The sequence below is a fragment of the Pseudonaja textilis genome, chromosome 4 (genome assembly GCF_049901715.1).
Source record: "Pseudonaja textilis isolate UNSWEBS1 chromosome 4, rPseTex1.2, whole genome shotgun sequence".
NCBI lineage: Eukaryota > Metazoa > Chordata > Lepidosauria > Squamata > Elapidae > Pseudonaja > Pseudonaja textilis.
In genome coordinates, this window is record NC_141993.1 from 53,254,188 (window position 1) to 53,280,718 (window position 26,531).

The 26,531-nt window shown below is 39.9% G+C and overlaps 1 protein-coding gene across 1 annotated transcript; it reads right to left on the minus strand.

Moving 5' to 3' along the window:
- Positions 1–2,081: 2,081 nt before the first annotated feature.
- On the minus strand, positions 2,082–18,451 carry MSL2 (MSL complex subunit 2). The gene is made up of 2 exons (XM_026701350.2): positions 17,035–18,451; positions 2,082–5,286 (listed from the first exon to the last, which is right to left on the minus strand). The coding sequence occupies exons 1-2, from the start codon at positions 17,177–17,179 to the stop codon at positions 3,707–3,709; spliced, it is 1,725 nt and encodes a 574-aa protein (XP_026557135.1). The 5' UTR covers positions 17,180–18,451; the 3' UTR covers positions 2,082–3,706.
- Positions 18,452–26,531: the final 8,080 nt, after the last annotated feature.

Here is a 26,531-nt window from a genome sequence, read left to right on the forward strand (position 1 = left end):
AAAATAGAATTATGCTGTATCATTACATAACATGATTGCACAATAAGAGCATACAAATTGTTGTACAACTGATTAATCAGGTATTGTCTTTAACGAGCCAAACATATTGGAAGTGTGATCTTCCCTGCAGTTGTGTTTAAATAGGTACCATCTGGGCAAAATTGATACACCATTCAGCATTACAGCATTAATTATAAGAAAAGACTATAACATTTTTATTTAATTCACTAGTGTTTTCCTTAGAAATGATAGTCTCACAGCAACCTTTAGGAAAACCAATGACTTCAGCCACATCATTGAAGAGATATTGAGGTTGCATTTTGAAAGAAATACATCAGAACCTAAACCATGAGTTTTTAGAAAATAACTCCAACCACATACCAATTCTTCACAACATTTAAATAGTAAGAACCTTAATGCCAGTAGAACATCACCCCAAGAAGCAAAGGCAGAGATCACTGCACACTACTAGGTTTCAAAAAAAATCTAGAACCTTTGCAAGTGAAGACTAATCCTTGCAACTGAAACCTTTACCCACTGAAATGACAAATCTAACTTTTCAAAATTATATGTTTCCTTTCATTTTTGAAAAATGAAACAATGCTTACAAAGCAAGATTCCAGAGAAAAAAAATATCTAGTCTTCCTACCTCACTGTAATTTGTTCTATTTCCTATGAAACTCTGCTTATGGATTTTATAAATTTTATAAACCAACATCTGAACTCAGTGTTTGTGGAATCACTATTTTCAATTATTTTTAGACAACTTGTAACAACCAACTGGAACTTAAATATGCAAGTTATTTTTCCACATTTATTTCTCAGTTTTAGTGCATTTTTATTGTTCTGTGAATGCTCAAAATAGTGACTGTGTGGCAAACATTTGGGCAACACTTTACACATTTTTCTACCAAAAAGTTTGTTCTGGAAGAAAATCATGTATGAAGCAGTTATAGCAACAGCTAGATTTAGCAGAGGTTGCCAAAAAGTCCTCCCCCTCACCTTTTAGTTAAGTATAAAAGATATTTTCATTCAGTCAGACTCAGAGGCAACAATGGAAAAGATTAGAGAATGCAAAAAAGTATTTATGTAATTTCCTTCCCTAAAATTCTTTTACAGTAACCAAAAGAACAAAGAAAAGTTGTTAGAATATAGGGATTCCAAACTACTATTCTTGATAATCTTTTGTGGCTAGCGTGGTAGTTGTATAATTATTTAATTAAATTGAGCACAGACATCTTTTAAAAAGTACTCTGAGCATTAAATGTTTTATGTTATTTTACAAAATTCAGTTTTCAGACTGACATTTATTACCTCAGCTTCCATAGCAGTGAAGAAGAAAATTTGTTTCATTAAAACAAACTTAAATTAACCATCAAAGATACAGAATAACAAATAAACAATTCCAAGGAATATTTCAATAACCAAGAGAATGGTATTGTGTGTCTGCAAAATACTGAAATTATTCTGTATGGAGAAAAGGTATACTTATTACACAGTAGAACTTCATAACTGAACCATCAGAAGTATTTAGAAAGAAAGAAAAAAATTAATGGCTATTTCCATGAGCTTTCCATAGCACCATTTATGCGAGGATAATTTTCCAGACTTCTGATTTGATTAGCCTTCTTAAGATACTGAAAGAAAGTTTTGTTTTAGAAAGTTAAGACTCAAACATGGAAAATAAATCATGGCATATCCTATTTGGTCCACATAAAAATCATATTCATATTGAACTGATATATTTAATAGGACATATTAAATTACAAATTAAATGTAAAATTCAAGAAGTTAGCCTCAAAAAAAGACAGGAATACTAAAGAGCATTTTCCACTATTTACTCTCATTATCAAAAATATTTTTCAACTCTTCTTGCAAACAGAAACAAAAAAAAAACATACTGAACACTTACATCACATTCTTCTTCCTATGGCTTTAACCCTCCCCCCACACCCTGCCCCACCCATAGAAAAGACGGGGAAAAAACAAATCTGAAAGTCAACAAAATAATTATTTGCTCACATTGACATAAAATGACACCTGGTACACTATAGAAGAAAAAAGAGACATCACCCAAACAGTATCCAAAACTTTTGTCTTATTTTTAGACCTAGTAACCATCATTGTACATGCTTTGTGCCAAATCCAACATATCTAATGTTACAGTTCATTAACAATGCCGTTAACCAGTTAACAATTAGATGGCAAACATAAAGGTGTTTAAGAATCTAGGGCATCATGTCTTTTTACAACAGCTGCTGAAATATTGCTGTAAATCAGAACATAGTCCTTTATAAAGCAAGATAACAAAAAGGGCAAAAGAAACCTTTGACTTGTGCAATTGGACATTTCCTGTCTGACAGTCTTCCCCTCCTTCCTAAGGGTTGTAAGGAAGAGATTTAATTGGCTACAACGCAATATTTTCTATTCTAGTCAGCCCATACTTTATGCAAAATAAAAAATTAAGTATTAAACAGCAATCCTGGCACAAATAATATTGACATGAATTAACATACTTTCAGTGTGGGTTGACTTTTCCAATGGTGTAACATAGAATTAATTTCAAAATCCTGCATAATCAGCAGGATTTCTATCAGCTCTTTAAGGTTATCAACGAAGAAAACCTCCATTCTTCACATATTCTACTCTTGCACAGTAGGATTTAATCTAGGCGCCTGCCACATTTCCCCTTGTGTATCCTGGTTCCAACCAGGCAAAAACAAAACTGAATATAAATTGGGGAAAACCAAGAACTTAATCTTGGAAAAGAATGTTAATTTCAAGTGAAAACTATGTTTTGACAGTGTTACATGTCTTGAACTGCAAGAATGTGCAGATAGCTGTCAGATTTTAAAATCTAAAATATAATGATGTCTCAATAACTTTGGCATAAGACTTAAACCATTTTTATTTTTTAGCCAACTAGCATAACAATTAAAAAATACAGTATCTATTTCATAATGAACTCAGCAAAAATATTCCAATGATAAATGTGAAGTTTATGACATAGCATGACAGATTAATGACATCAATCTGTAAAAAAAGGTGTGAAATTAAAAAACAGGAATGCCAACATTTTGTTTTCCAAAAGATGATCAAACTTTTGAACGTCTTGAGTGATATCAACTGAAGCTAAAGTCCAATATGATCATTTCTTGGTTTCAGGTCAGCATACAGTAGTTGGACAATTATAGTAATATATTTTCTGAACAAAGTTTAGGTGCTGAATTATTAACTTCCCTATCCACAAATAATGTGGTATTACAAGATTGGCTGTTGAAGTTTTTATTAGTTTAGCATGTCATTTTTCTTGCAATGATGATACTGAACATGGATACATCATAAATTAGCACAACTGTGATGGACTGACTAGAAATAATTTCAGTATATTAAATCAATTTCTGATTAAGCACAAAGCATGAATTGGTACAACAAGGTCAGTATATGCCAAAAAGTAGTTCTGTATTAAAAAATCATTTACATTAGCATTTGATCTCAAACTATGAGATGTTGTAAGATCTAAAGACAGTTTTGGGATAATTCCGCAATTACCAGCAAACTATTTCCCTGACACTAACACACAACATAGCAATGAAAACACTTGATACAAGTGATCTATATGCAGGAGCTCCGGCAAGTTAAAGAGAACCATAGCTGCCTTCAAATTGTAGCAGTCCCCTTACCAAAGGAGGGGAGAAAGAAAGACTCAGCAGTCATATCTCATGTCCATAGCTTCATCCAAGTTCTTATCATCGTTTGTACTGGCAGCTAAAAATGTTGTTACCGGTGACCCTGTCATATTAATTACACTGGTACTTGTGCTGGCATTGCGCACAGCAATGCTGGTCACATTAATGCCCAAAGTAAGCCTAGTCTGCTCCAAGGCCTTTTCTGGCACTGCAAATGCCTCCAATTTCTTTTCCCCATTAGCCATGTATGAATTTTGGCAGCCGCGGCATATGCAGTCTAAACAAGCTTTGCGATTTGAGTAGCAAGGGCAGCGCTGGCCACGACATGTAAGAACACTTGGATTTTGTGTAGCTCGGCCACATTTGCACCCCTTTTTCTCTTGTGCCTTTTTGTACACAGTTTTTGTTGGACTTCCTGGCACAACATGACTACTAGGATTTTTTTCTTTTGACTTTTTTAGCATTCCTGATTTAGATTTTGGATGAGATTTCTTGGTGGTATGGTCTATATTTTTTTTCATGCTTTTATTTGATAATAATACAGTTTTACCTATTTTAGGAGCAGTACCTCCATTAGGTACAGTTGCTATTGACTGCAAAGACATCTTTGATTCTTGTTTCATCATTACTGGAGCTGAGGCTCCCAATGTTGGGCCACAAAGAATGCTAGAAATTGGAATATGCTGAAGCTTTTCACTGTCACTTTCTGATCGTGATCGCTTTCTGTTTAATTTTGCTACCTTAGGTGTTGCAGCTGTACATGAAATCCCATGAGGTGAAGCATCCACTGATATATACACATTGTGGCTAGTTGGTGGGGGAGAAAGCTGCAAAAATGGACAATTTGTTAAATTGGTTTCCAAGCTGTGCTGTAGATTAGGGCTACATACTCCTGCATTGGAGTCCAAACTCCGTAGCACTTCCTCAACACTAAGTAAAAGAGGGTCACCAGGTTTGATGTCTTCACTGAAACTATGAATATCAATGCCGGTTGCACACAAGTCACCAGGGGAAACTATGTCACACATAGGCTGAAGACTACTAGAAATATCTTCAGTTTTTATGTATTGTCCAGGATTACATACATTGACTGTATTTCCATGTTCAGGAGATGGAATATTTACTCCAAGTTTATCAACTGTGAGCCCATTACAACTGGGCAGACCATTAACGGTGGAGCCTTTTACATCACAATCATAGGTGCTTTCAGGTATAGAACAACTTGTTGGAGGCTCATTAGCATACTCTGAAGTTGAAGGAGAAGGGGAATGGATCAAACACAATGCCAAGGATTCATCAGATACTTTTTCTGTGTCAACATTGAGTGGGGTGCCATCTTTAAGCAAAGTCAAAAGATCTGGGAAACTATCCACAGCTTGCTTAATATCTCGTCCTAATGGCGTCTGTGTTATGTACTCACATAGTTTTTTATAACAGTTCACCAGAATGCTTAACTGTTTATTTTCTTCAAACTGCTCATAGTCTTTGCACCAACTACATGATGGTTTCATCATCATCTTCTTGCCTTTACAGGTTTTGCAGACATAATGTTGACATGTAGAGTTGGTGGGTGCAATTGGATCTTGCAGCAGATTTCCTAAGAGGAAAAAAAAGGAGATTATAAAAAATCAAAAGTAATATAAACATTGTTTTTCAATAATAGAAACTTTGTGTAATGCCACTGCTGTATGTTTTAGCTAGGCTAATGGCAACAATTGTCATATCATCAACCTATGATGGCACATACTTTCAACTTCACTATCAGTACTCGAGTATTTATAATACTGTATTAGAGCAAAATACAAGAATTTCTACACTTCCATAATGGCATTTGACAGTTGTTCTGGACTGAATGATTCAAGGATCTCTAATATATTCTCTGGTTAATTATGTGATAGTTTAAACTTTTAAAGAAAGATTAAAACTATATTAAGTCTAATAAATAAATGTTAAATAGGCATGTGATATTATTCAGTTTTTAGTGAAGTATGAATTTTGAAATGTGTAATATTCCTATTTATAAGAAATAAAGGGAAGAATACACAAATTGAATCAAAGCAGAGATGTAAAACATTTGTCAATCAAGATTAATCACCAAAAGAGAAAAAATGCATTCTATACTATAACATTTTTTAAAAAATGGCCAAATTGTATGTATGTGTGGAAGGGTGGCTATGCATGCACATACATATTTAAGGTATTAATATTCCTATGGTGCTTTCCAATACTTCAAATATAAAGTATAAAGCAGAAACAGAGAAACTGGCTATGCATTGCACATACTACTTGACCAGTAAGCCATTATCTATGCCCATTCTGGATACAGAGAATCCCCAATGCTGAAAATATCAATGATAGGGGAATAAATTATTGTCATCTCACTATACAGAGAACATGTTTCATTGACCCTACTCAGCAGGCAACTAATAATAAGAGAAATAATGAGCAATAATCAGGAGCTTCACTTAGAAAGTAAAAAGGTTCTATCCACATTTTTTAATGTCTATTGGTAAGAAGTCTTCGGATTACCAATAGGGAAACCTCAGGCAAATACAACATTTAGTTAGATTTCAGAGAAAACCTTAGAGAAAATCTTAAACCTTTTTATAGATAGCAAGCACTATTATGTCTGAGTTAAATTCCCAATTTGCCTTAAAATATGCCTTTGAATACACATACAAATGCAAATTAATACTTCCAAGCCAAAATGTTTAAATACTTTCTCAGAGGTTATAGCAGAAAGTTACTCATGTCATGCTAGATAAGGCACAAAATAAAACTGATGAAAATATTACATGAAAGAAATTTCCAATAAGAAGCAAACTGAGAATATATGCAAAATATAAGGGAATAATTCAGTTCTCAGCTGCATCCTTAATACTTGTACATAGAGCTAGGTACACACGTATGAAGCACTTGTAATATCTAAGTAATTATTTCATCCTAATTTACTATAAATACAGAACCACCAAATACATAACCACCACATGGAACTAATATAGTTATTTCCAGTATGATCCACACATAGGGAAACCTCAAGTAAATACGTAAGTTTTCTAACAGAAATAAGCTTTACCCAATCCATTAAAAAAATAAGCATTAATCAATGCCTTGGATTGAGGTGAGTCCTTGCCTAACAATCAGTGAGATTTGGTTAATGATGGCAACGATGACTGCTAAGATTGCCAATACTAAATAATGCATACATGACATCATGCTTTATGATTGCATGGCTTTGTGGTGGAAATTCCAATCCCAATTACTATAGTTAACCAAGGACTACCTGTAGTACAGTAGTAGAGGGGGAACTATGTGTAGAGGTGACACATACAGACTGGGAAGTATATAGCCCAGAAAAATGCAAACCACTTCTGTATCATACCATTAAAAATGTATGGGTAGGTCTATGTAAGTTCATATTTAGTTTATACTTGTGAGAAACCATTTGCTCCCTTCTGTTTGTTCTAAATTCTTGCATATTGCCACTGAATATTATCAGCGCTTCATGTGGATCCTCTAATAAAGGAAGGCTCAATGAACAATAATGTCCCAGTGACAAAGTCTTCCAACTTGTGATATGCCAATGTGAAAAGATAATTCCCTTAGATTTACTAAAAGAGTGTGCCACCTTTATCTGCAATTAAACTGCAAATTAAACATTTCATGTAATGAATAATCCATCTTTCTGTTGGTGTGTAGGCATTCTTCCCTATTTCTCTATTGTTAAACTGTTTCAGTTCAGTAACATTTGATGGTTTTCTAACATAAACTGCTTATTCTTGCTACAAATTTCTATGGAATTGGATTTAGTCATTCCAAAGCACTGAATTTGTTGCTCACCATCCATGCTATATTACTGTAAATGCTAGACAAATGTTAGAATGAGGTGTTATTTTTTCAAGTTTCTTTCTCTCACGAAACAAATCCCCATGGCACATATGTAACATACTATGTAGCTGACAGCCAAACAATAACAATGTGTATCAGAGGGAAAAATGCAGTGTAAATTAAAAGACACTTAACTGATTGTATGTTCATTAAAAATGTGACGTTAATAAAAAGGAGATGCAAGAATTTCACTTACAACAAAACTTGAAATTTGCACAAATGCATCATGTACAACTGTTTTCTAAAGAAATAAAGGATAGGCTATTATCACAGATTCTTTATAGATAGTCAAATATATTGTCAAAATAATATTAAATGTATATCTATAACAAGGCTGTACTCACAGAATGACCCATAGAAAAAAACATTTTATGTGATGGAGTCACATAGTCTTTCACAAAAACCTCAATTAAAAGATAACCACAGAGAAAAGGAACATCAGAGGCTCTACAATATATTATTTATTGACAACTATGGATGCATGAATGCTAAACAATTAAGTACTGGAGTTACTATCACTATGCCTTGCATATGAAATTCGTAAGAACAGAAAATCCTGAAATAAAATATGTTCTAAGAGATGATATAGAAAATAGGAGCACAAGTTCCATCTGTTCTTCAAATATATGACTTAACTTGTGACTATTTGTTAAAGCAACATCTGCAAGTTTTGTTGTAAGTGAAATTCTTGCATCTCCTTTTTATTAACAAGTCACATTGTTAATGAACATATAATCTGGAGAAATATTATTTTTTCCAGATTCTGAATATTCCTTTTAGAAAAACAGTATTTTTCTATAAAGGCAACCCTCCTGAAGATACACAATTGTGTGGAATAAATAAGACACAAAAACAAATGCATTGTTCACAGAGCAGCAGAATTATGCACATCTTTCAATTCTAGTGCATTTCCTTCTTGCTTAAATTTTAAATTAAGAAATTAAAAATCTTTTTAAAAATCTTTAAATCTTTTACTATAGGAGTATGTTCTTAATTTCATAAATTAGTTTTTTTATCAGTTTTATTATTATGAATTGGTGAATAGCATATTTGAGCTATAATCTTTGATATTGAAAACAATGGAAACTATGAATACATATTTGTTAATGTTCTCTCCCTTTCTCTGCCCAGGATTTTTGTTTTTATATTTGTTTTTATAATGTTTATTTTTAACATAGATTTTTATTTTTATTATTTAAGATCTGTTGTTTATTTAATAGTTGTACAGCGCCCAGAGCTGCTTTAGATGGACAGCTATACAAATTTGAATTTTGATTAATAACATTGCTGTTTTACAACTCAAATTCACAACTCAAATTTCACAAATGTCATTCTTGAGTTCATAAAGGTTAAGCGCCAGCTGCATCCAAATTTCCATGCATCTTGGAGGATTAGTACTTAATGAGCTTTTTGATTTGATAACTTGCAGTGTAACAGCACCTCTTTTTAGATTTTGTTCAATGTAAAGTGTTATTAAAAATTGAGTGCATATTATAAAAACTCATGAAAATATATGAGTTTAGAGAAGCATACCAATGTCAACTGGTTTCATGACCGTTTGAAATGTACCCCAAAATGACCTGGATTTTAAGTTCTGATGTCTGCCCCCCCCCCCAGTCACACGATTGCATTTTGGCACTTGGCAACTAGACTACATTTATAGTTGTTTGCAGCATCCCGTGGGCACAGGACTGGTTTAGATTTTTCACCAAAAATCAGTGTTTATTTCCAATTTCTGGCAAAAACCACCTATTGTAAACAGGTTGGCTTTATGACTGCTGCAAAAAATGCTGCAAAACCAGTCGCATGACTCAATTTATCATGATTCTCATCTAATCCTTATCCTAGCTAATCCTTACAACTGTAATTCGAGGGCTACCTGTGCAGCTCCCCTTGCTCTCATTTTCCTTCACAATCCTATGAAGAACATTAGATTGAACAACTACTTCTCTCAACAATAATAGAGTCAACTAAATCTGTGTTGCATACGCACAAGTTAGTATAAAAAATTCCCACTAGCACTACCAGCTTCTTCCTTTGATCCTTTACAAAGCTGAGCTGCAGCAATACAAGTAGAATGGCAGTTTTTCTTCCTCAAAATAAACTAGAGTGGTATGACCAACCTGGACTCAGTAAGGTATGTGCACAGTCATTAGTAGCCCATATAGTCAGTACTGGTCTTTTCCCCCACAGATTCTGCTCCAACAAAATATGCTTGTTGATTTATTTAAATTCAAAGACTGCACATCTCAAATTCAGAATTCTCAGTGGCTAATAACTAAAAAATTAGTATAAAACCCATAAAAAACAAGAAATGACAACACACATATAAGCCACAGTAACCACTAATCCAAATCAAAGTGTGGGCTTTAGTGTAAACCCTGTATTGGTCAGAATCAACAGTATTACAACACTTTATTCAGTTGTTGTATAAGTATTGCCAAGAAATGAACAAGGAAGATGAACATGTATATCCATATTCTCATTAGCCACAATTCTTTGGACATTTGATAGAATAAACATATAATATATAAAACCAAACAAAAATAGCAGAACCTTTGAGGTAAAATCCTTTGAGGAATAATATATTCAAGACATTAAACCATAATGATACTACCGTTACCCCAAAAATACAACCTACCATGAAAATAAGTCCTAGCCTGATTTTTGGGGTTGGTCTAATATAAACCCTGCCCTAAACTAGTGTAGCGGTGGGCATGGCCAACACAGGAGGCAGCCCTTCATTTCCCCTGTCTCATGTTCACTCAGCCCCTTAATTGCGGCCCGCGGATCATCTGAGATAGCAAGGGCCAGGAACTGCCTCTCATTCTGTCTCTCTAATTGCCTGGAAGTGTTTCCGGTGCACTCTTGCCAGCCCCAGCCCTGCCCATGGTACCAGGCAATCTTGCAGCCGAGTGCCCCTCTCTTCTGCAGCTCATCTTGGGGCGCTGGAGCAGATGGTGACCACAGTTTATGCTCCACCAGCCTGGAGCTCAGGTGTTCCTCAAGCTGCTGCTATGATCAAGCAGAAGGCCATGCAGTGTGTCAGAATCAGCTCCTCCCAATTCTGTCTGGCTGCTGGGCCTGCTGCACCTGCTGGCCTCACAGGGACTCATCGCCCTCCTGGCTGCGGTGCTCTCAGCACTCAGCCGATCTCTGGAGCACCTCCCTGCCTCCAGCCTGCCCTCTGTGAGCTCTGTGGCGGCCTGCAGTAGGATGGAGATTGACCCTTCCTTTGTACCCCCAAATCCCATCTTCCCCGAATGCCCAGCCAGCACCCCTCTCACTGGATCAAGATGCGGATCACAATGTTACCTGTGGAGGCCTCCCAATGCAATGCTCTGCCGCAGCTTCAGCTTGCCACAGATTGAAAGGCTGAAGGCTTTGGATAGAGGCTTTTGGGGATTTGCATCTGTGCTGGTTCAAAGAAACTACAATTGGCAGGAAAATAGGGGGGACTTCCTGCCGGTTGTCCTTTCCTTGAGTCCAGCACTGACACACATCCCAAAAAGACTCCATCCAAACCTTCAGCCTTGCAATCCTGGAATGTGCATCTGTGTAGTACTTGAGGAAAGGATGATCAGCAGGAAAATTGGAGGGTGGGGGGGTTTACCAGTCATCCTTTTCTTGGGCCCAGCATAGATGCACATCTAAAAAGGCTCCATCCAAAGCCTTCAGTGTTGCAATCCTGCACAGGTAAGGCTTTGCTCTGAAGTTGCACTGAGAGGCCTTCGCAGGTAACATTGAGTTATGAAGGCTCAGCAGCCATGAAAGACGGGATTTGGGGGTGCAAAGGAAAAAGGGGCAATTTCCCTCTCCCTCCCACTACAGGGCCACCACAGAATTCCCATAAGGCAGTGCAACCGCTGGCAAAGGGGGCCCTGGCGGGCTGGTGGCAGGGGAGGCGCTCCGGAGATCTTGGCTGAGTTGCCCCATACTAGGCAGGATCAACTCAGTAGGGCTGCTGAGAGCAGTGCAGACAGGATGATGAGGCCCCACGAGATCAGCAGACGCAGCAAACCCAGCAGGCAGAGGTGAGGGGGAGCCAATTCTGACACACCACACAGCCTTCTGCCTCATCATGGCAGCAGCTTGAGCAAGACCCGAGCTCTACTGGCAGAGCACAAACCGTGGTCACCACCTACTTGAGTCACAAGGTGTGCTGCAGAGGTGATGGGCCCTCGGCTACAAAGTTGCCTGGCGCTGTGGGCAGGCTGAGGCTGGCAAGAATGTGCCAGAAACATCTCCAGGTGCCAGAGAGACAAAATGAGGCAGTTCCTGGCCCTTGCTGTCCCAGCTGATCCATGGGTCATCATTAACGGGCCGAGCCACCATGAGGTGACCACGTGGGCTGCCTCCTCCATGTCAAAAAAGTAAAAGACCAACCCAAAAATAAGCTCAAGTGCTTATTTTCAACCGTAAAAGAAAATAACTGGCTCTTATTTTCGGGGAAACACGATATATGGTTTACACCTTCTTTGTTTACTATCAGGTGATAGGTCAAAAGAATAGGAAGAATGGTGGTGCCACAGTAAAGCCTCTTTTAGGGTTATAAAATTTGATCAACTACAAAATTTTTGGGAAAAAATCCTACAATATTAAAATATTATAATCTAAACAATCTCACTATTTAAAAAAAGGAGACACACCCTTTTCCTTCTCCCTGAATTAAAAAATGAACACGTATTTGTAAAACACTTTTCCTACTAAAACAATTTAGGCTACTAAAACAATTTATATAGATTCTAAGGTAGTCAAGTATCATTTAAAAGTATCAAGAATATTTGCTAATGCATGAATTTAAGCAATATTTACTTTATATTTTTCTCTTCTTTTTATTAAGAAATCTGCCCACAATTGTTGGGAGCAGCAGAAAAAAATGGAGAAGAAGAAGAGCTGGAGTGCAGAAGTAAGGCGATATTAAGCAACACAGACAGACTGAATGTGAGTATGAATCTGAGTTGAAGAAATAACAATGTTTTGGGTCGTTAACACCAACACAATCCTACTCATGAAACGAAATGCTACTGTGTTCAATACAATTAACTCCCTAGGAATTCCTCAGCTTGTCAAGAATATAAAATTCAAGATCTAAACTAAGCTAAAGCAGTTATACTTACAGAAATAAAAAAATACATTGAGGGTTTTTTTTTTTGTAAAAGTAGTATGTGTTAACAGTTTTTACATCTTAACGTTTTTTCCAGGAATCATAAAACAGAAGACTCTAACCATCAGCGCACATAATTCAACCAAAGCATTGAATTCTACTGACTTTATGGGTTGTAGATCAATCAGGCTGAATACCTTGCAGCATTGGTCAGAAAATTCATAACCTCAAATTGAAGCTTATAGGGGCTAATATGCAAGCAAGCAATTATATGCAAATAAAGATTGTTCTAAGAAGACACTAAGAGTTTGGCTCTAGAATGAAAGGTGCTGCTTTCTAAAATCTTTTTTCTATATAAGGTTATAAGAAAAGAATATCAGGGACTATGAAAAAAAGTACATTAGGGTTTTGGTTAGCTTGCTAACCTAAAAACTACCTTTACAATACAAGACTTCTTGCCATTTTACTCTCACATCTGTTTAAGGTTCAAGGACATTCTATGAATAGAGACACCTGCTACAGCTAAAGGGGTATATATAAAGTGTTTTTAAAAATGAGCTAAAATTTTGTATAATCAGTTTCTTAAACTGTCCAGGTTTGTAGAATATGTTGACCCACAAACCAACCTCAAAAACAGTTATGGGTAGTAAAAAGAAAGAAAAGCAAATGAACATTTATTTATTTTATACAGTAAACCTCAGCTTAATGAATATTTGCAAGTAAATATTAATTCAGTCCAAAATGTAAGTATTTGGATCAATTATACAAATAATAAAACTAATGAAAATGACTGAAGAGTTTATACAAATCATCTGAATTATTTCATATGCAACAAATGTTTTTATTTTGAGGTAATGCCCAAATGGAAATTTTATCCACCATATTAGAAATCTGTTTACTATAGATCTGTTAAAATTGATAGTTTAATTCATTTATAACTGGTTTTAAAGCGGAATCTTATGTTATTCTATTACGAGATTGGAAAAATCAGGACTAAGCAAAATTAAGGTTCCCTACCAGAGATGCCAAACTGCTATGAGGTACTTCTATAGTAATAAATACCTAGCTGTGACTCTCAGGTGCAAGTTTTTCTTTTTTAACCAAAATAAAAGTTAAATTGTCCCTTCCAGCATAAGGGACAATTCTTTTAAAAACAAGAATTCAAAAAGGTGATAAAAATGGAAAATCCAATATATAAAAAGCAATGTAAAACTTACATTACTTATGCACCCATTCGTTCAGTTTACATAGTTGACCATCTCAAATATGTGATTCATACACTTAAAAACAGAATATGGTTAGAAATAAACGACCCAGATAAAAACCACTAAAAACCAAACAAAATTTAATTTGTAAAAGTACAAGCCATACGATGATTGACAGTACAACCAGCAAACAGGCTCCATTCCATCACCACTTGATCTCCAGTCAGTATGATGAAGTATGTTTTGAGAAGCTTCTGAAAGGCCAGCAGACTCAGGGCCACTATAAGTAGTCCTCGACTTATGACAATTGACCCCAAAATTTATTTTGTTAAACAAGAACTATGTTCTGTCCCATTTTACAACCATAGTTGTTAAGTGAATCCCTGCCATTAAGTTCGTAACATAGTTAAGTGAACCTGGCTTCCCCATTGACTTTGATTGTCAGAAGGTCGCAAAATGTGACCACATGACCCCAGAACACTGCAACCATCATAAATATGAGTCAGTTGCCAAGCATCTGAATTTTGATTTTGTGATCATGGGGGTGTTGCAATGGTTGCAAATGTGAGAAAAGTCATAAATCATTTTTTAAATGCCATTGTAACATCGAATGATAATTAAATGAATGGTTGTAAGTTGAGGACTACCTGTATAACCCGTGGGGGAGGGGAATGATGTTTCAAGCAATAAGTGCTGCAGTAGTAAAGGCTCTTCTTCCAGCCCTGATGGGATAAGTAGTTGTAAGAGAGGAGAGGTGATCTTTCAAATAATCTGTCCTTACAGTGTGGAGCAGGGATGTCAAACTCGCATCGTCACGGCGTCATCACATGACGTATCGTAACACTGCCCCACTTTGCTAAACTGGGCATGGGTATGGCCAGCACGCGATGCATCTGGCCTGCAGGCCATGAGTTTGACAGCCCTGGTGTAGAGCTTTAGAAGTCATTACTAGGACTTTGAATTCAACCTGAAAACAAGCTATTTTGTATTTTACTTCAATAATTAATTCAAGCATTGCTCATTTTAAAATGCAATAGCCATGACACAAAATAACACATTATCACATGAAATACGAAAATGTTACAACTTTTCACTGTTCAGTAGAATTTAATATTTACATTCTGCAAGCTGATTCAGCAGATGACTACAATCTTTATAGTAACAGCCTCAATACTATAAATGTCTATGTTGTTTTTTCTTTTGCTATCTAATTACTAAAATAAGCAGAGTGCATCAATATAATGGGGTGACCTTTATTGTTTTTTTACACTATATATTATGTCCAAATATTATTCTATTCACTTATATAAAATTCCTTATTATAACTAAGATTTGTTTACAGCCCAATCATGGGGAGTCCAAGCAGCTTAAAGCAATAAATAAAGGAAATACAGAAACGCCTTCAAGTCTTAATTCCTGGTTGGAAAAGTCCCTGCAGTTCTCTTGGAAACATTTTTGGAAATGGTTTGCCACTGCTTTCCTTCTAGGACTCAAGAGACAGAAAGACTGACCCAAAGCCATCCAGATGAACTTGTGCTTAAGCACTAGAGCTGTCTCCCAGATTTTAATCTACATGCCAAACTGGTTCTCATATACAGATATGACTGGCCATAGTGTTTTAATTCTTGAATTATGCTAAAAAATGACACAAAACCTTGTGACACCTAATATGGGTTGGGTGAGACGGTATGGATTCACACCTATCTCACAAAATTTATGAAGTGTTACTGTGTACACTTGGCTTAGAATATGGCTGTCAATCTGGTGGCCCGCGGGCTGGATGAAACACGTACAGGCCACCTCTACCCCAGATCTGTGAAAGGGGGGAAACATCGCAAAATGTCACATGACATAGCGAATTTGACACCGGTGGCTTAGAAGCAACGAAGACAAAAAAGTAATTATATGGAGGAAAAAGACACTGTGGCAGTGATACTATCACAGACTCTTCATAAAGTTGCGATACTGACAGAACAAACTTGAAATTATTAAGTTTACACAATAGTTTAAGTGAAGGTGCAAATAATCTGCATTTTAAATAAATTAAAACTTCTACTATGAACAAAACCTCATACTGTAATTTCAAATCACCATATTTATTTAATGAATTTATATAGAAATGTCTAACTCAAAGTTAATCTGGGCAGTATACAGAAAAAAGCCAAAATATAAGCGTACAATATTAAACACTTTTCAATAAATAAAATTAAGTACCAAGGGGTTTAAACTGTGATTCACCCATTTATATCATTCTCTTTGAAATCAGATAACTGCCCCTTAAAACTCAGTGCAGATGGTCTTACAAATTTGAAATAATTTTCTGAACATTACTGTTCCAATCTGTTGTTCTACTTCTACTTGACATAATACATAGAACTCACATACAACTTTTATTTGTAATTAAAGATATGAACTTAAAGATTTTAAGATATTACAAATGCAAGGAAGGCTACATCAAAGAGTGCATGAACATAAGTTGTCTTGTAGAACAGCAAAAAAGAGCCCAATTTTGAAGGTTTATGGAAAGGTTGCCTATCCGAATGATTTCAGAAATCAACCATACCGAAGGATTTAAATAATAGTATTTCAGTTGTACATTTTTAAATTGTTGCTAGAATCTTGCTTGGTTTGTAAGTAATGGATGTATCCACGCATATATATCCATAGGTAAGTTAATTACAATTTATTCCATTAACCTATTTTTAGGAATTAACACGAAACACACTATACAGTACACGGGTTGAGTTCGCCTAGCACACAAATGCTAAGTATGTAGTTTTGTTTGATTGCATCGTGAAAATCCAGACCAGTTTCCATTTACAAAATCTTCTCAAAAGGGCAAGCAAGTTCAGTTGCGAAGCAGTTTGTAAAACCCGAAAAAAGAGAAGGCAAAAACTTTCAAAACTCCCCAGAGGAAGACGACCGGAGGGCATGCGTCTCTCGGCTGACGAGGTTTGGCCGAAAAGGCGGCGGCGGCAGCGGCGGCGGCGGCATTGCTCCCTGCCCATTTCAGTGGGTGTAACAGGGGAGGCGAGAGCAAGCTAGACGGACGGACTGACGGAGACAAGGAGGGAGGGAGGGAAGGAGGGCGAAGGAGGGTGCCGGCTCGCCCGCGGCCCAGAACAATAGAAAGCGCCTCACTCACCGCACACGCAGCAGGAGAGCGACTGCCGGAAGTAGGGCAGCAGCTTGCCGATCTCGGCCAGGCACTGCGGATCTTCCCCGGGGCCGTAGCTGAGTACCAGGCGACTGGCGGAGATGTACAAGGCTGTAGCATTCACCGGGTTCATCGCAGACGCTGAGGCCAACGGCTCCGGGCTGAGAAGAAAGCGCGGCTTCGCGCCCAGGCAGGGCAAGCCGAGGGGCGGCTGCGCTCCTAGCCCCGCATCGACGCGCCGTCACAGCCAGGGCCGGGCCTGCTTTTCTCCACTTGCCTGCTCAACTCCCCCCCTCCCCGCCCCCGCCACTGCCACCGCCGCAGCTCTTCTTTGCTACCAGCGGCGGCTCTCCACGGATTACTCCCGGCGGCCGGCCATGCCGGCCTTCCTCCCTCGCCCTCCCCGGGGGCCTCAGGCGGAGGGGAGGCCCCGCATCGGGGGGCGGTGGCAGGATCCGCGAGCCCGGCTCAGGGAGACGGCCTGGGCCCGGCTCTGGTAGGGGCGGGGGAGGCTGCTCCGCCTAGAGTTTCAGCGCGTCCATATTACCACGGATTCCCTGCGCCTCTTCCGCAGAGCTAACGGCTTTGTCGCTCCTAGCCGCCCTCCGCGCAAGAGCCATCCACCACACGCCCAGCTCCAATGTCAATAGCAACCGTTAGATCCAACCGTCACTGCGCAGCCATCACCGCGGCCGCTTAGGTTCGGTACTGCGCATGCGCGGCCATTCTCTACCTCATCGCACCCACCCCCTTCGCGTCCTCTTGAACACTACGGCCGCCGAGAGAGCAAGCGGGGTGGGGTTCCGCCCTGGGTTGCGCCCTCTCGGGGCCTCCGTTGAGCTTTGCCCCGCTATTCGGAAAAAATAAGAGGCCGCCTCGTTTTCCCATTCGGTTTAGCAAAAGATCCTCAAAAGGCTGGTTGTCTGATAATCAACTTTCTTGCTTATTAGGATGGAAGGTTTGAGTGCATGATAGTACCTCTTTGAACATGGACAGAGTGCCCTTGCCTCTCAGTATGGAGGAATCTTTGCATTCCTGTGTTGATCCCAGGAACTATTTACAACCAAGCATTGCTGAAAACAACTTGGTTTAAGATAATGCATTCGACCACAGCACTATGTCTATGATGGGTTTCTGTAAATTACATAAAGAGAGCTAATGAATATAAAATGAATTAAATGTATGTACTTCCCCTCTGCACAATGTTCATTACGCAAATTACCTGAAATCTGTATTAAGACGCATGGATGAATTCTGTTAATATGATTATCACTCTTCAAAAGAATAAATTCTGGATCAGGGTACAATGTCTACTTCCTGCATAACTTCAATGTCAGTGCATAGGCAAGTGAATAAAAACAAATTGCATTTTGTCTGAAAATTCAGATATGAGTCCAAAGTGGCTTAAGATAAAAAGAATAAATCAAGAACAAATGCAATAAAATCTGAAAAGATATGTTATTGTGGTTTCATTTCCATAAAACAGCTAACGTTAATCTTGAGTCTAGCAGGTGATTATAAATTACTGAAAAATAACTAGGGTTGTCATTAGAAGCAGTCATCTTGGATAAACCCAGCTTCCCTTGCAAGGTCCTTGGATTATAAAACGAGGAAAAATCTAAACTGGTTCTTGCAGCCATTACTAATGGAGTGAGTGGGTGACATCCTCACCCATCGCTTTTCTGCTTGTTTCACCCCACTTTGCACCTATAACGTAATGAAAAGAAAAATCCACAGACTGGTTTTCACAATATAGTAGTCTGGGCTAAAATGGTAGGATCATCTGGTAGGATAAGGATAAATCTTTTCTGTGAACCTTGTCATTGTTTTTGCATATTGTGTGAAGATATTCTGTTCAAGCCAGTTTGGTGGTGTGGTTGAGGTGATAGCTTAGGAACCAGGAAATTCTGAGTTCCAATCTCAGTCTAGGTATGAAAGCTGACTTGATGACTTTGACCAGGTCATTCTCTTAGCCCAGCCCATCTCACAGGAGTTGTGGAAGAAAGGAGGAAGGAGTATTAAGTATGTTCTCTATCTTGAGTTATTTTTAAAACAGTAAAGGTGGGATAAAAAAAAATACAACATTGTTTTTGCGTAACAGGTTGTGCTGTTATCACCTTTAAAAATGCATAGGATCAGATTACTTGTGGAACCACCTTTTCCCAAGAATATCTGCCTGCCCCACTCTCTCCCAAAAGAAGATCATGCTGTAAGTTCCCTCTTTTAGATCTTGTCACCTTATGGAACATGGGAAGTGTGCCTTTTCAGTGGCTGCCTCTGCTCTCTGTTACAATCCTCCAACTCTGCTCACCTATAGGATAGCCATTAACACTTGGCTTTTCAACCAAGCATTTAGGACAACGAGTGGAGCTGTGGCAGCACAGTGGTTAGAATGCAGTAGTGCAGGCTGCTTATAGTAACTTCTGGTTGCCTGCAGTTTAGCAGTTCGATCCTGATTGGTTCAAGGTTGACTCAGGCTTCCATCCATTCAAGGTTGGTAAAATGAGGACCCAGATTGGGGACAATATGCTGACTCTAAACCGCTTAAAGAAGGTTGTAAAGGCACTAGGAAGCAGTATATAAGTAAGTGCTATTGCTATTGCTAGAGCTATTTTAGCTGTTTTTATTATGGTCGCTATTTATATTCTGAATTTCATATTCATATTGTGTTTTTTAATATTACATGGTTTTTTTCTGGTTAAAACTTGTTTCTTGTATACTACCCACTCATCATATTGAGTTGAGGGGGGGACATACATTCACTAACATACAAAATAAAGCAGTTATATTTGTGTTTAGTAATTTATGTGTTCACTTGTAGTGATTCTGCAAAGTCCTTTTTTATGCTTCATCATTTTCCTATATGACCTCTTGACATACAGCACTATTGTTGTCCTAGTTAAAGATTATTACACTGGTCTTCATTTTGAATGGTTTTTATGATGTCTACTTTTGAAAATGTATACTTTAACACTATTTTTTCACATTTTTAAAACATTTTAGAGCAGTTAAAATTTTCTTCCAACTTTTGTTATTAAACACTATGCTATTCTGTTGTACCCATTGAAAACGACATCACTTTGCTTAAAGTTATTTTTTTTAAAAATCATTAACCTTGATAAACAACATAATTTTCTTCAACAGAAACTGAGGCAATCAAGGCAATTTAACAAAGATGCTTATAAGCATAAAGGCACAGAAATTACTAGATAGTTGTTAAAGCTATCTGAAACCATTACTGTTTGAAGATTTCTTAGTCGCATAATAGAATAACTCCATGCTGCAGTTCATGGTGCTACAGGTATGTGTCTATGCGCAACCACCCATTTTTCTATTGTTACTCTATAGCAGGACTGTCAAACTTGTGGCCCACAGGCCGGATGCTTCAATGCTGGCCACGCCAATGCCTGGATTAGTGAAGAGGAAAAAGACGCAATACGTCACATGATAATGCCGTGATGATGCAAGTTGGGCCTTTGGGATTAAATCCTGACCCCCCCATCCAGTCCCCAGAGCACCATGGCAGCTGCGAGACTCTTGAGTCTGCCTGATAATTGCGATGCAGCCAGCGCCAGGCTTGCAAGCCTCTGACCTGTCAGGGCTTGCTGTAATTTCAACTTTTTTCCCCTGACTCAGCTTTTGAATTGCGGAGCTGGGCTAAGCTAACCACTTTGGGTCGCACTAGCCTCCTGAAGTGGTGGACAGCTACTGTGGCTGTAGCTGACAGCTTAGGCTGAATATTTTTTATTTTATTTTTTACTTCTTTCTCCCTTTCTCTACCCCTGTCAAGTGACAGTTATTTTTGGCGGGCTCAAAGATGGCCGCCAAGGGAGCTGATCAAAAATTGTCAGTTCCTCAGCAGGGTAGAGAGAAGGCTTTAAAGGGATCTCCTAAGCCCAGGTCTGCTGGTATGGAGGCAGCAGCTAGGATTAGAGCTAGGGCTCTAGCCCCTAAGAGATCCTCTAGGGCTGAGGATAGACAGGCCAGGCATAGAGAAAAAGCCATAGACAAACAGTTTGACAGGGCAGTGAGAGATTCCAGGATGGCTGAATACAGAGCCACCCCTCAAACTTTGCCTCTTCAAGATGACAGGCAGCCAGACCAACTGGAAGATAGGCAGTATATGACTGCCTGGTCTCCTGGGGGCTCAAGTACCCATGATTTGCAGGGTAACCTCCAAATCAGGGCTGAGACCTCTCACAATTTTTCTGAGCCGCCTCAGGGGATCTTGATGGCGGCACCTGCAGACCAAGTCTTCAGTGGAGCCAGACCTGGATCCCTTTTTGACGGAAACCAGGGACAAGCGAAAGATCCTGCCCTCCCAGGGCAGGCGCTTTGATTACAGGTCTCATCCCTACTATAGGAAGCCCTTCTTTAAACAGGGGGAAGCTGGGGCAGGCTTTCCCCATCAAAGTAGGCCCTTTTTCCAGAGATCATACTCTCAGGCCGATAGGCCTTTGCTGCCAGAGGGCATCAGAGGCAAAAAGGCAGAAGGTCCTTTAGGGGTTCCAACAGACCCTTCAGGCGCAACAAGTGATGCCTGAGCCTCATCCCCCATAGGGGGCCGTCTGGGACTGTTCTGGCAGAGGTGGGAACAGACCACAACGGACGTTTGGATCCTGTCAACCTTACGGTCAGGTTTTTCTCTAGAGTTTCTCTCCTCCCCCCCAAGAGCCTTTGTGAGCTGCCCCATCTCCAGGGACCCCTCAAAGAGGGATCTCATGGAATCAGCGATCCACCATCTGCTGCACATTTGGGCCATCCAGCCGGTTCCGATGGACCAGGAGAGACAGGGCTTCTATTCAATGTTGTTTGTGATTCCAAAGGCCTCGTGGGGGTGGCGAGCAATCCTCAACCTGAAAGGGCTCAACAGACATCTAATCTACTGAAGGTTCAAGATGCACACCCTCCACTAGAGGGACTGTGGGAGGGAGATTTTTTGGCCTCGGTAGACTTGACGGAGGCCTACCTCCATGTGCCCATACACCCCAACCACCGTCAGTTCCTGAGGTTTTGCTATGGCAGCCACTATTTTCAATACAGGGCTCTCCCATTCGGCCTGTCATCAGCCCCTTAGACTTTTACCAAGCTCTTGGCAGTGGTAGCGGCACACCTCAGAGCCTTACCCATAAGGATCCAATGCTATTGGGTGACATCCTGATAGCATCCTCTTCCAGACCCCAGGCGGAGGAGGATCTGATGTTGACAATCAGGATTCTTCGAGAGCACGGGTTCTCGATAAACCTGGACAAATGCCACCTAGTATCATCGACTTGGATCTTGCATTTGGGGGCTATTATAGACACCTTGGCCGGACAGGTTTTTCTCTCACAGGAGCATCAAGACAGTATCAGGGAAGTCACGTCGCTGATCCTGTCTTCCAGAGAGGCACCTATCATCTTGCTGTCTCAACTTCTCGGCAAAATGATATCGTGCATCGGGATTGTCCTGTGGGCCCGCTTCCACGCCTGAACCCTTCAGTGGTTCCTGCTCCCTTACCAGAGGAGGAGCAGGGGCGACTCTCCAAGGAGGGTTCGCGTCCCCTTGCCAGTTCTTCATTCCCTCCATTGGTGGCAGTCCCGAGCCATGGATCAGGGATGCTTGTACAGGGAACCTCAGGGGATTACCATCACCATCGACGCCAGGCTTTATGGTTGGGGGGGCCCACTTGGGAGCCCAGGTCACCCAGAGGAGGTGGTCATGAGAGGAGCTCACCCACAATATAAATTGCCTAGAGCTCAGGGCTGCCCGCTTAGCGCTCAAGGATCTAAGGCAGGAGGTGGTGGGGAGACATGTGCTTCTCCTCACGGACAATGTGGCTACCAAGACCCACATAAACCAGCAGGGGGGCATACGCTCCAGATCTCTAATGCAGGAAGCAACTCAATTGTGCAGGTGGGCGAAGAGAAACCTGTTGTCCCTACAAGCAGAACATATCTCGGGAGTATCCAACATGCAGGTAGACTGGTTGAGCAGGGCCACAGTTGACCAGTCAGAATGGCGACTGCATCCCAGTCTATTCCAGGAGATGACGGAACGCTTTGGCCACCCAATTCTGGATCTCTTTGCATCACCAGAGAACACGCACCTCCCGAGGTTCTTTGCTTGATTCCCTGCCCGAGGAGCAGAAGGGGTCAACGCTCTCCGGTGCAGGTTGGGGCTATTGTATGCCTTCCCTCCCTTCCCCTGATTCTGGGGGCAAACAGGAAAGTACTGATAGAAAGGGCGGAAGTTCTGTTGGTAGCCCTTTACTGGCCCAGGCGTCCTTGGTTCGCTGACCTGGTTGGCCTGTCAGTTGCCAGATCCTGGAGAATTTCCCTGCACAAGATTTCCCTCAGCCAGGGCCCGATTGAGCACCCAGATCTAGCCTGGTTTCGGTTGATCGTCTGGCGCTTGAGCGGGGGATCCTGAAACGGGAGAAGTTTACCACAAAGGTCATTCAGAACATCCAGGCAGCCAGAAGACCTTCCACAATCAGGATATATAATGCAACGTGGAAGATTTTCTGCAGTTGGTGTGCTTGTCACCAACTGGAACCCACTGGGGTTTCTGTTGCAAAGGTATTAGAATTCCTACTGGACGGGTTAGATAAAGGTCTCGCCCCCAATACCTTGAAGAGACAGGTGGCTGCCTGGGCCTCGGTGATTTCGGTCAAGGGCTCTTCTACTCTGGCCCAACACCCTAGGGTGAAAGCCTTCCTTAGGGGAGCCACGAATTTGAGGCCACCGGTGGCCCACCGCTACCCCACCTGGGATTTGCTTAAGGTCTTGCAGGCAATGACTTCTCCCCCATTTGAACCCTTATGTAAAGTCTGCCTTCGCCTTCTCACGTGCAAGGTGACATTCTTGGTGGCCATTACCTCGGCCAGGTGTATTTCGGAGTTGGCAGTCTTATCCATCAGGAAGGATCTGTGCGTATTCCATGCAGACAGAGTGGTTCTATGGTTGGACCCTACCTTCCTGCCCAAGGTGAACTCCTTATTCCACAGGAGTTGATTTTGCCTAATTTCTGCCCTGAGCCTACCTATACTCTAGAGAAAAAATGGCACACCTTGGATGTTAGGAGGACCCTCCGTATTTACATTAAAATAACTTCTTCTCTTAGGAGGATGGAAGCCCTGTTTGTTTCCTTTCAGCCGTCAACTTTAGGTCGCAGGGTGACACCTTCCACAGTAGGTCACTGGCTCAGAGCCTGCATTGCAAAGGCCTATGAGTTACAGAGCCTTCCTGTACCCAGGAGGATCACAGTGCACTCAACCAGAAGTGCAGCGACCACCACAGCCTGGGCAATGCAGGCATCGATTCTGCACATTTGTAGAGCTGCGACCTGGTCATCGGTGATCCCATTCATAAGACATTACAAAATTGACTCCTTTGCCTTAGCGGAGGCGTTCTTTGGAAGACAAGTCCTGCACGGTGTGCATGTAGAGGTGGGTACCTCCGACCAATCCAGATCCCACCTGTAGGACAGCCATCAGCCAGCTTTGGTATGTCCCATCCTGGATTCTCCCTTCGGCTCAGCGGAGAAGGGGCGTTGGTCCTACCTGAACGCTTCTTCTCAGGGAGCGAAGGGAGAATCCAGTCCCACCCTGTATTCTGCCTGGTCGTAATGGGGAGGAAATGTCCCTTTTTTCGCAGTATCAATGAACTATCGGTTTGAGGACAAGGAGCAGCTAAATTCGCTTCAACGTCGTTCAGAACTGGGGACCGTTACCAGGGGGTGTGCCCTCAGTTTTTCAACTCGGTCTGCAGAGCTAGGAGACTAGAGACTACCCATCCTGGATTCTCTCTTCGGCTGCCCGAGAAGAAGCGTTCAGGTAGGACCAATGCCCCTTTTGCCATTAAATAGGCCTTGATGAATCCACTAGATCTCAAATGTAAAACTTGATTGTGTCACATGACATATTGCAATGTATCGTGATGTTTTTGGGTGGGCATGGCCTGCACATGACGTATCCGGCTCGTAGGCCACCCCTGCAACTAGATCAATCATCAACAGTAAAGGAACAAGCAAGAAATATTTCACAGACTAGCACTAGGTAGGGGTAGCCATGAAGGTCTTGAAAAAGATACTTACATGCCATGTTGTGTCTATATTTACATAAGAGCAACATTTTGCAGGCAGTGTGGTCCTCCTTATGACATTCTGTGAAAACTAAAGTTGGTAGGCAAAGCAAGATAGGAAGAGTATTGATGCTTTTGAGCTTTGATGTTGGAAAAGATGCCTGAGAATACTGAAAACCCAAGAAAACTAATAAATGGATAATCAAACCAATCAACCTAGAGTTCTCATTTAAGGCTTAAATTCACAGGCTCCAATTATCCAACTTCAGAAACATTATGCAAACAGTTGCTAAACAAGGTTCTAATGCTGGGAAAGGTGGAAAAAAAGAGGATGACCAGCAAAGGTGGATAGCCTGAGTTACAGTGGCAATGAGTGTACAATTGGAAGACCTGAAGGACAGATCATCATGGAAAAAAATTATGTGCTCAGTTAGAATCAACAAACAGTCAATAAAGCAATGAATCCAGATAGCCGGTCATAGTCTAAGTGGTTTTGCTACTAATGTGTTGTTTTCCAAGTGTTGTTTGCCATATAATTTTGACTCTAAAGCAAAACTCCTTGCAAATATTTCTCTCTATCTCAAGAAAAACACTTAGGTGTAATAAACTATTTTACTTTGCCTAATGATAAAGGTAGCTCTGTAATTAAAATCATCATTGATCTGCTTCAAATGTTATCAACTGATATGTATATAATTTTTATTAAAACTTTTGAAGAATATAAAAATTAAAACAAACTAATGTAAAGTACGAAATAAAAAAGAAAAAAGAAGAGAAGGCAAAATGCAAGAAGAGAAAAAATGATGAAGAAAAATAGAAGATATAAATGGCTTTTGATATTTTTCATAGCAGTTATATACACATTTATCACATTTATATTAAATTTATATTTCAACTTCTCTAAAGTTATATTACTTTTTCTATAATCTATCTAATCATCAACAACATATAAGTCCATTTTTCATTTTTTGCCCCTCCCCATTTCTTAAAGGTTTTCCAGGCACTTTATATCTACACTAAATTTAACAATATACTTTATAATTGTGGAAAGGAAACTTCACAAAGACAGTAGTGTCACAAAAACAGGAAAAGCCCAAGGGGAACATCAGGTCAGCCAGAAAGCAAACTTACATAGGAAAAGGAATCAAATAAAAAGTATTAAAGAATCCCTATAGACAAAAGCCTAAGTAATTAAGAAAACTAGACAAATAGGAAAAGGAAACAAAAGATAGTTTAGAAAACCTTTATAAACATAGGACATAGCAAATAAGCAAAACAAACAGACAAAAGACACAAAATAAAAATTACAAAAGGGACAGACAGGAGATTACCACAGAACAAATATGAAAAACTATCTTAAAGCTAAAAGAGATTACAGAAAACCAATAACACAATCTGGCCACCCCGCAGAGTTTGCCCTCC